This window comes from Apium graveolens, chromosome 1 (assembly GCF_009905375.1).
Source record: "Apium graveolens cultivar Ventura chromosome 1, ASM990537v1, whole genome shotgun sequence".
NCBI classification, from domain to species: domain Eukaryota; kingdom Viridiplantae; phylum Streptophyta; class Magnoliopsida; order Apiales; family Apiaceae; genus Apium; species Apium graveolens.
Window position 1 is genome coordinate 190,042,168 of NC_133647.1, and position 11,167 is coordinate 190,053,334.

Below are 11,167 nucleotides of genomic sequence, written 5' to 3' on the forward strand. Positions count from 1 at the left end.
TGACAGGATACTTAAGTAGTTGTAGACCCTACCACTAAAGACAATGATCCTTAAACCAAATATCTGAAATGGAACCTTAATTCTTGACAAGATCAACCGCAATATCTTCTAGTGCTCTCGGAAGGTAGAATAAACCAAGCTAATGATCACGCCGAATGTCACATTTTGAAATTGAACTACGTGATAAGTGAATTACGTCACAGGCATCAAATATGCAATTTTAGTTATCTACGCTTCTGTAATAATCTTAAGCTACATTTTTTTTTAAACTCAGATCATGAATTACCAGAATTTAACTCCAAAAACATGCTCAAAATTATCTTTATATATTATAATAGGCAAATATTATAACAAACTCTTTATTCTTAAATTTTATATTTAAACATGAATAACTATTATATTATATCTAATAAATTAATTAAATTAAAAATAGTTTATTTTACTACACCTAAAAAATATTAAAATTATAGGCTAAATTAGCTAAAAATATATTAATTTCATTAATTAACATCTAAATATCATTAACATTCATTAATTAATCACAAATCAATTTTAAATTTAATAAACTAAAATTACAAAAGTAATAAAATTATTATTTTATATTAAAATAAATTTGAATATTTGAACAGTGGTGATCCAAATTTGGATAGGTACTATTCACTAATCTAACTTGGGATCACTATTTGAATCATTGTTGGTAAAGAATTTGAAATAATTTATTCTAAATTTGAATTTTTAGATCACGTTAAAAATGCCTTTAAGTTACCATATTCACGAGAGAATGCACGTTATTCATGTATGCAATAAAATATTTAACAAGGGCACCTAGTGTCGGGATGTTAATTCTTTTCAAATTTTATATGATAATCATTTTGACTAATTACATAAGATTAGTAATCATTTTGTATAAAACTAAATGAAAAGGACTTGTCGGAAATTTTCCATAAAAATATATATTTGAATGTACGACTCTGGTTAAATTTTACTCTCGCATTCGTTGGTGGTGGCTAAATGAAATGTTTTTTTGTAGTTTTCTTAAATTTATTGTCCATCTATGGAGATGGCTTTGTTTTCTAAATTAGAATAATATATAAACTGTACGTTTAATTTATATTAGTATATAGCACGTGCGATGCGATGCACGATTATTTTTATTATTATATATTGTAAAATGTAGTTTTAATATATTGATGTTGGGATTCGAACATTATATCCTCAGTCTAATAATTATTTTTATCATTATATATTATAATTTTAATATATTACTGTTAGAATTCGAACTTTATATTTTTTGTGTAATAATTTTCAAGATTATATCTAACGGTTTTCAGCAGTACGGCTCTGGATTGAGTGAACAAAAAACAACAACCAAACTTTTAATATTTTGTTTTAATATTATAGTATAGATTCTTGGCTTTATACTTTTCCAACGACTAGTAAAAATATATTTCTATAAAAAATATAAAAAATTCCATGTGTAAGAACTGCATTTTTATACACATGTCATTTAAACGTAGAATTTTAAGATTGTTGCAATTAGGATTCTCCAAAAAGGTAAAATTAAGAATAAAAATATCAGAACCGGTAATAAATCTAAACTCTGAAAAATGTATTTCTATAAATTAAAATGGCACATTTTATTTTGTAGTGTGCTCATGGTAAGTTATTTTTGTTAGATTAATACATAAAAACCATGTCTTGATTTAAAGAAAGGGGTGAGGTGCTATATATTATGGTACCACAAATACCAGGTAAGATGGTGGGAAGGTTTATTGGAAGAACTCTCGTATTGTCATTATATGTCCATTCCTGTTTAACCATTGGCCCATCATTGCCAACTTTTTATCAAGTTGAATCACCAACACCTGTTATTTTGTTGTTTTATTTCTCTCAAATCTTATCCTAAAAGGCTAAAACCAGTTCTTCAAATACCACTCTTACCTAAAATCTATGAACACTTATACACACCATTAAACTAACCTAAAGTTTACTTGAAACTGTGTGTCTGATGCATGTGTAAAAAGAGCACATTTAATACATTCCGAGCAAAATGATATGCGAGGGTGATCAAAACGATTTAAAAAATGTTATAAATTCTAATATATTCAGTTTTCTAATAATAAAATGAGATTTATAAATAAAATATGATAAATGCCATTTTATTTTGGGAACAGATTTGATATAAGCTTCTCATATATATGACTAAAGCGATTTAAAATTTAGTTGATAGATATATGCATATATAAAAATGAGTAGTGTTCGGTGTACAGAATTTTGTACAAAATATTTATACATAATGACATGTCATTTGGTATGTGATGTTTTAATTAATTTTGTTGATATAAATACATGGTCATTTCAATTAAAACACACCACATACAAAATTTTGTACAACATTCTTCTCTATATCAAATATTTTCCTCCAAAAATACATATTGAATTAATGAATTTGATTTATTAGGGAAGTGCGGTAGATATAAAATCCTTATTGTCGAAAACAAATATGGTAAAATATAACGTAACAATCAAAATCTTATCCCCAACACACGTACATATTTATAAATTCTTGATAGACAGAGAAATGTCCCATACATAATATTTTGACAAGCCATAAGATAATAGTAGGCAGTGATTGAGCAGCAAAGTTCAGGGGGGGATGAACTTAACTTTATCAAAAGAAAAATAGAAAATACTAGTAGTACATAGGAAAGAGCAAAATAATAAAAGATCCTCACACACATGTCATGTGAAACCCCATCTACTTAATTTACCTCATCTTCTTCCTCATCTGCCTACCCCACTTCATACACTCACCCCACAACACCCCATCACATAATACCATCTCTCTCTCTCTCTCGCACAAACACATTACATTAGCCCATGAATCTTCCTCTTACTTTCTCACACAAGTTGACCCACCCGCCTAAACATAACCCATATATACCTCTTATCCTACTACATTATATTCGATACATCAACATGTATTAAACCGTACTAAATATACTTTACAAACTGTACTACATGTCCTAAACCTAAACATAGGCCGAGTCTTTTCTTTCCTATATAAACACACACATCTACACTTGTTCAACCATCAACAAACCAAACCTCACTTTATATTTTCTTAACAACCTCTCTTTTCTCCTCTTCACAACAATAACACACAATGGATGTTAGTTGCATAGATGATCAAAGCACAACAAGTGACTCCATTCCTACTTCACAAACACCACCACCCTCTTCAATATTCGATTTCAAAAGATCACCTGAAGGCCTATGCCGAATGGGGAGCGGCACAAGCGTAATTCTCGATTCCGATAATAATAATAACAACAACAATAATCTGGAAGCGGAGTCACGAAAACTCCCGTCTTCTAAATTTAAAGGAGTCGTACCGCAACCTAATGGTCGTTGGGGTGCTCAAATCTACGAGAAGCACCAGCGAGTTTGGCTTGGTACATTCAACCAAGAACATGAAGCCGCTGCAGCTTACGACATCGCGGCCCAACGCTTTCGAGGCCGCGATGCCGTTACTAATTTCAAGCCACTATCCGAAACTCAAATCGACGATCTCGAATCTCATTTTCTTAATTCTCATTCGAAAGCCGAGATCGTTGACATGCTACGTAAACACACTTATAACGACGAGTTGCATCAAAGCAAACGAAACAATATGTTCCAAAAGGACATTATTTCGTTATCATGCGAAAAAAATCTCACAACGCGTGATCATTTATTCGAGAAAACTGTTACACCAAGCGATGTTGGGAAATTAAATCGGCTCGTGATACCGAAACAACACGCGGAGAAGCATTTCCCGTTACAAAATGAAACGACATCGAAAGGAGTTTTATTAAATTTTGAAGATTTTAATGGGAAAGTGTGGAGATTCCGTTATTCGTATTGGAATAGTAGTCAAAGCTATGTGTTGACTAAAGGATGGAGCCGGTTTGTTAAAGAAAAAGGATTAAAAGCCGGTGATGTTGTGAGTTTTATAAGATCAACCGGACCGGATAAGCAGCTTTTTATTGATTGGAAAGAGAGAAGTGCACCCGGTTTAGTAAAAGAACCGGTTGGTTTTGCTCCGGTTCGGATGGTGAGATTGTTTGGCATTAATATTGTTACCGCTGTTAATAATATTAATAATCATGTTGTTAATGATAGTGAAGTTGGTTCTTGTAATAAGAAAAGGATGAGAGAGATAGAGATTTTAGGTTTAGATTGTAATAAGAAACAGAGGATGGTTAATGTTGTTTAACGGTGATGCGGCGGCTGAACGGTGGTTTGTCACGGTGGTTAATCGGTGGTTTATCACGGTGCATTAGTGATGTTGCAAGTTGATAAATTGTATATTAATTATTAGCTAAGAAAGCAGCTGAAGATAGCTGTTCTGTTGAAAGTGTAACAAATAAAATAATGAAATTTTTTTGTTCGTATTCATTCTGATATTTAAGTTTGTTATTCGTAATTAAGGCGTCGAAATAATGATCTGATTAAATATAAAGGTTAATTACTTACTTCTTTTAGCAGATATAAGCATGAATAATAATAATAATAATAATAATAATAATAATAATAATAATAATAATAATTGACGACATTTTTAGTTAAATACACTCACTTATTATTTTCGTAAGAAAGTAAGAAAGATACTATTAAAAGAAATGTGCGAGAAAAAAATATCGTTATATAAAAAAGAATTGTGAAAAGAGTTTATTTACATCATAATCATAAAAGACTAGAAGTTATTTATTTCATAAAAAGAGTAAAAATAATAATATAGTCAGAAGAAGTGTGCGAGTAAAAGATATTGTTATCTATTTTTATTTGTTTATTAATCCGGTTTCCGGGTCAGCTTTTACGCACCTCAATTTATCCGAGTGACTGCTAGTACACTCGTACCTACCGATCATAACAATCTAATTACTTCCCTGTTTTTTCGAGGATTCGAATTTGTGATTTTGGGGTAATAAGCCCTTAAAGTCACATTCTAAGCCAATTAGGATACTGGTGCAATAAGATACTGTTATTTCAAGAAAAATTGTCGAAATAATATATTTACGGCATAACCAGAGAAGCTGTGGTCACACTATTGTTGAGTTGTAGCAGCGCAAAAGAGGAAGGTTAAGAAACATGAACTAAAATTAGGTGGGGGATCAAGAAAACTAGCACGTTAAAGTAATGCACATGTGTACAGCATAAGGTACTAGTTTGTTTGGTAAGACAGGTCTTTAATTGATGATTTCTGAGTTGTCCAATTAACATGTGATTACATTGCCTATGAAGGTTGAATTACACATGCATTTTCTGGTAGCTTGGCCTAAACTTCTACAAAGGCCTGCTTTTCACTACTTAAATACTACTATATAAAATATCTTATCATGAGGAAGACTAGCTTGACCGTACATGAGATCATAACTATATTAATCTTCTAAAACTGCATTTTCAAATACTTTGCTCCTTTTTTTTTAAACCTCCACATGCCACTGGGTTTCCCTAATTTAGAATACAAAAGAAAATGATAAAAAATGGTTCATTTTATTTTCTCTCTGAATTATTTTGGAGACTATAATACATAATTTTTTTTCCAAATCTATTTTTTTTTCTTCCTTTCGTAAAAAATTATTCAGGATGGAACTGAAGAATCTATTTTCTATGTTCTTTTTCTTCCTGAAAAATATTTCCGGAATACAGTATACCGTTAGCTTAAACTAGTTACTCGGGGCATGGGCGAAACGAGGGCATATTACGTGACCTTCAAAATTTAACAAATATTTTTATATCCTAATAATTATTTTTAAAAAATTCATAAATTAGTCAAACGTTATTCTTAACTACAACGGACATTCAAAAGGTAAAAATGAAAGAAAATTTTCTTTTCGCATCGTAATTGAGATCATGATTTTGCCATTAAACAGTACTTCAGTTAATTAGAATATGTAAATTTGAGAAGTATTAGTATTGTTAATGTCCATGTGATGGACATATTGACGATGAACCTTGATAAATAATAATTAAAAAAATATAAAATAATAGACATAATATACTTTTACATCGATAAAATAATAAACTCGGTAAAATAATATTTATTTTCCCAACCCCAATAATATTACCTTTAAAAAAGGTTTAATTGTATATAATAATCGTTTTATGGCATCGAAATTATGATACTTTCTTCGTATAAGCGAGCATATGTTTAGATTCATGCACTTGAATGGGAGGGCATCTCGCATCCAGTTTTTGTTCAGAGAGAGGCTGGTTTGCTCCATTATGCCCGACAATTTGTATGCAGATCTTGTTCATTTTTTAATTATAACATTGCTAAATTTTAATTATTGTACAAAAAACACATGCAAATTATTAGTACATTAAAGTACATTTCCAGTTCTTTGCACTTGTAAGTTACGAGGATTGTTATAAAAATCGGGAATCGGGGAAGATCGGTCGAGCTGCCGATTTATGATTAACTGAAAATCGGGGATTAATCGGAAGGATTAATCGAAGTAAAAATCGGATGTATTATAATATTAAATTATATTTAATATATTATTATGATTATATTAGTTATTTATTAACAAATATATAATTAGTATATCATAATTTCTATAATTATTCATTTTTAAATTAATATAGTATTTTAATTTTAATAAATAATAATATATACTTTAATAAAAAAAACTCGTAAGAATAAATCGGATTTCAAAGATCGAATCAGTCAATATTTTGTAGGAGATTAATCGGGGATTTATTGAGGATCTTTAGAACACCGGTTACAAGTAGATCTTTAGACTATATTTTATTTAGAAAAGATGATAAAGATCTTAACATCTCCTCCATCTAAATAGAGGCTTTTGACCAGCATTTTTCTTGACAGGGTGTTTTGACCAACATGAACATTGCTTCATAATGTCAATGTATGTGAGGGTTTCTGCATTATGTTTCTTGTTGACATTTTGCAGTCAATAAATTGCCTGATAAAATATTGCCTCCTTTTTCCATCCAGTTTTTCCAATCTTTTCTACATTTTATTATGCATAGTTGAATCATAAATCACCACTACATTCTGCTGATTAATGTTTTTTTTGGGATAAATTTCTTAATAATCTAAGAAGGTTTTGAACTATCATCATTCATCACGTCGACTTGTAAACCGACAACAATGTCAGACCTCATGTTTTCCTTCATTGTTTTGACTTTGACTCTTTGCAAGGTCTATATTAATAATTTAACTTTGACAATTTCACAGGGGACTTGGTTTAAATACCAAAATTCCAAGGAAAGCTATGTTTCCAAGTGTAAGAGTGACTAAGACTAACCCATTGTTATGATTATTGGAACCAAAACAATAATAATCTGAACTGAACTCACAGCTTCATAAAGAAAATGGTTTCGGTTTTATAAAATCTTACAAAACAGAATATAGAAACGTGCCTACTGAATGTCCTATAAAACAGCAGCAACCTAATGTGGAACCAATCCACTTATTTAGACAAGCTTCTACTAACTAACTAACAATTATCTAAATAACAAGAACAAAAATTTTATTCAAATCTAATATAAACTACTTCATTGCCTCCCCTAAACTAAACTGTATTATGTCACAGTTAGTTTACTTCACGTGCTTCACAAACTTCCAACTGTTCTCTCATTCTTCGAAATGACTCCAGCTTTAACCGCTTAGTAAAAACATCAGCAACTTGATCATGTGTACTATAATATATCAGCTGTATAACTCCTTCATTTTCCAGATTGCACAGAAAATGAAATCGCACCTCTATATGCTTAAATCTACCAGGAAAGACCGGGTTTCTGGCCAATTTTATAGTAGAGTTATTATCACAAAAAATAACAGTACTTACATCTCCTTCATAACCAAGAGCTCCTAGTATTCTTTTCATCCATATGGCTAGAGTTGAACATGATGTTGTAGCTACAAACTCGGCTTCAGTTGTACTTAAAGTAACGATTGGCTGCTTCCGCGAGGACCAAGCTACTGCAGCTGAGCTTAAGATGAATGCATAGCCTGAAGTGCTTTTCCTATCTTCAATATCCCCGGCATAATCACTGTCGGTGAATCCAATGAGCTCTCTATTTCCATCCTTTTTATAGAAAAGCCCAAAATCAGAAGTCCCTTGTAAATAATGCAAAATTCTTTTGGCAGCTAATAAATGAAGCTCTATTGGTCTCGACATATATCTACTAATCAAGCTGACTGCATAAACAATATCTGGTCTTGTAGCTATGATATACATCATGCTACCCACCAATTACCTGTAATGAGTGTCATTCACCTCTGCACCAGTCTCATCTCGAAAAATCTTGGAACCTGGAACAATTGGATTTTGAACAGAATTGCAATGCTCCATTCCGAACTTCTTTAAGACCTCCAACACATAATTTCTTTGACTAATATATATCCCATCAGCAAGTTGTAGGATTTCTATTCCAAGGAATAATTTCATTTTACCAAGATCAGACATATCAAATTCATTCATCATTGATTTTTTAAACTCAACAACCATATTCTCATCATCTCCAGCATAAATCAAATCGTCAACATAAACATTAACTGCTGACAAGTTACCTGTTCCACTGACCTTGGTAAAAAGCGTGTGTCCACTGCCACATTTCTTAAAACCTTCTTTGGTGAAATATTCTTCAATATGAATGAACCACGTCCTTGATGATTGTCGAAGCCCGTACAATGTTTTAATAAGTTTGTAGACTTTGTGCAATTCATTTTTTACCTCATAGCCTCTTGGTTGTTCAACGTAAACATCTTCCTTCAGATTTCCATGTAAAAAGGCAGACTTGACGTCAAGTTGATAAACACTTCAACCTCTTAGTGCAGCTAGGACAAAAAATATTCGAACAGTATCCATACGTGATACAGGAGCATACACTTCCTCATAGTCAATACCGTACTCTTGAGCATACCCTTTCGCAACTAAGCGAGCTTTGTATTTGTCTACTTCACCGTTTTTATTGAACTTTGTCTTATAGACACATTTTCCCCCGATCTTCTTTGCACCTGCTGGAAAATCAGTCAAATGCCATGTATTATTTTTCTCAATTGATTTTATCTCCGCATCCATGGCATCCTTCCATTTTGAATCAGTTATTGCTTCCTCATAACTCGTTGGATCGGAGCTGATAGATAGTGCCCAATTAATTTCAGCATCTTCATCAGAGAACTCTTCACCAGAAGTGTAGTCTTGCATCCATACAGGAGCCCTTGTAACTCTTGAACGTGAATGCATATTTATAGGTTGTGCGTTCCTGGTAACTTCTACCCCGCCATCATGTCCCAGACTATTATTTTCTGGTTCAACAGACTCATGTGACTTCTCAACATCACCACAATCCAAATCAAGAGAAATCTCCTTTTCATTTTCCTTATCCCAATTCCATTTTGTTTCTTCCTCAAAAATAACATATCGGCTTACTATTATCCTTTTTGCAATTGGATCATAAAGACGACAAGATTTTTTCTCATGAATTGTATTTCCCAAAAGAATACAACTTCTACTTTTAGCTTCCAACTTTGTTCTTTGTGCATCTGGAACATGTGCATGTGCTACATATCCAAATACTCTGAAGTGAGAAACTGAAGATTTAGAGCCACTCCATGCTTCCTAGGGAGTCATGTCCTTGACATATAAAGTAGGTGATCTATTCAATACATAGAAACTCCAATTGACTGCTTCAGGCCAAAATATTTTAGGAACACATTTGTCAGACAACAAACTTCTTACCATATTCATTACTGTTCGATTTTTCCTTTCTGCAACACCGTTTTGCTGTGGCGTATATGTCGCAGTCAACTGTCGTCGGATTCCATTCTCTTTGCAAAAACTATAAAATTCATTTGAAGTGAACTCCCCACCACGATATGTTCTTAAGAGTTTAATTACAAGTCCTGTTTCTTTCTCCACACTACTCTTGAATAACTTGAAAGAAGAGAAATCATCTGATTTTTCATGCATAAAATCTACCCATGCCTTTCGAGTGTAGTCATCAATAAAGGAAATAAAATACCTCTTGTTGCTATTTGATACGGGAGTGATAGGTCCGCAAAGATCAGAATGTACCAATTCAAGCTTCTTGGATGCTCTCGATGAGCTCTTTTTCAGAAAAGGATTTCGGTGTTGCATGCTCTTCAAACAATCAGTACACACACTTCCAATTTCATCGATCTCAGGCAGTCCAATTACCATTTCTTTTTGCTGCAATGTTTTAAGACCTTTATAGTCAAGATGACCATATCGTCGATGCCAAAGTTTTGTAACATCTTAAGTTGTTGTATGTAAACAAATTTCTGACTTCACTTTCTTCTCTGTTGATTGTGCTTTAGACGATAAAACAAACATCCGATTTGCAGTCATATTTGCATGGATGAGCAAACCTCTTGATGGAAGATAAATCGGACACTGATTTGAGTCAAAAAGCACACTTAATCTTTTCTCTTGCAATTGACCAACACTTACAAGATGATTCTTTAGCTCTGGAACAGAATAAACTTCTGATAGAACATAACTATTTCCTGTTAAAAATAATTGCACACTTTCTTTTCCAACAACATCCATTTATATATTATTTCCAAGCCTCACAGTATGTTCAAAGCCTTTATCAATATCACAAAATATTGAATAATCGCCACACATATGATTACTACATCCAGAATCAAGAAACCATAAGTTTTTGCAATTACCTTCGTTTATGTCTGTAGAAGCCATAAATAATAGTTCTTCTGACTCATCAAACTCCGCATAATTAACCCTTTTGTTCCATTGTGGACATTCATATTGATAGTGCCCAAGAGTATGACATTTGTAATATTCAATTGTAGTTTTGTCGAAGTCTTGCCGACCTCTTCCCCTGCCTCTGCCACCTTGGTAATAAGATGTTCGTCCACGTCCTCTTGAGTTATATTTTTCTTCATGAGTGACCTTGAGTGCTTGCTCTTCTTCTCTATCATTCTTGGACTTGAATTTATGTTCATGAACCAATAGTGAACTTTGTAGGGCATCAACGAACAATTCATCAATATCATTTGATTCTTCGATTGAGCAGACAATATAGTTTCATTTATGAGTGAGTGTCCTCAAAATCTTTTCTACTATCTTGGAATCATTTAAATCTTCTCCGTAATTTCGCATGTCATTAG

At 32.3% G+C, this 11,167-nt stretch overlaps 2 protein-coding genes across 2 annotated transcripts; one reads left to right on the forward strand and one right to left on the reverse strand.

Annotated features, from left to right (window-relative positions):
• The first annotated feature begins 2,967 nt into the window (after window positions 1–2,967).
• LOC141673962 (AP2/ERF and B3 domain-containing transcription repressor TEM1-like) lies at window positions 2,968–4,440 on the forward strand. Its single transcript, XM_074480689.1, has one exon. It carries the CDS (start codon window positions 3,167–3,169, stop codon window positions 4,256–4,258), a length of 1,092 nt encoding a protein of 363 aa, XP_074336790.1. The 5' UTR covers window positions 2,968–3,166; the 3' UTR covers window positions 4,259–4,440.
• A 3,164-nt stretch (window positions 4,441–7,604) lies between these two features.
• On the reverse strand, window positions 7,605–8,252 carry LOC141713748 (secreted RxLR effector protein 161-like). Its single transcript, XM_074517326.1, has one exon. The coding sequence runs from the start codon at window positions 8,250–8,252 to the stop codon at window positions 7,605–7,607; it is 648 nt and encodes a 215-aa protein (XP_074373427.1).
• Between the last annotated feature and the right edge of the window lie 2,915 nt (window positions 8,253–11,167).

Bases quoted from the DNA above. Each gene is read 5' to 3' on its own strand.
- LOC141673962 (XM_074480689.1), top strand. From the start codon at position 3,167: ATGGATGTTAGTTGCATAGATGATCAAAGCACAACAAGTGACTCCATT.
- LOC141713748 (XM_074517326.1), bottom strand. From the start codon at position 8,252: ATGTATATCATAGCTACAAGACCAGATATTGTTTATGCAGTCAGCTTG.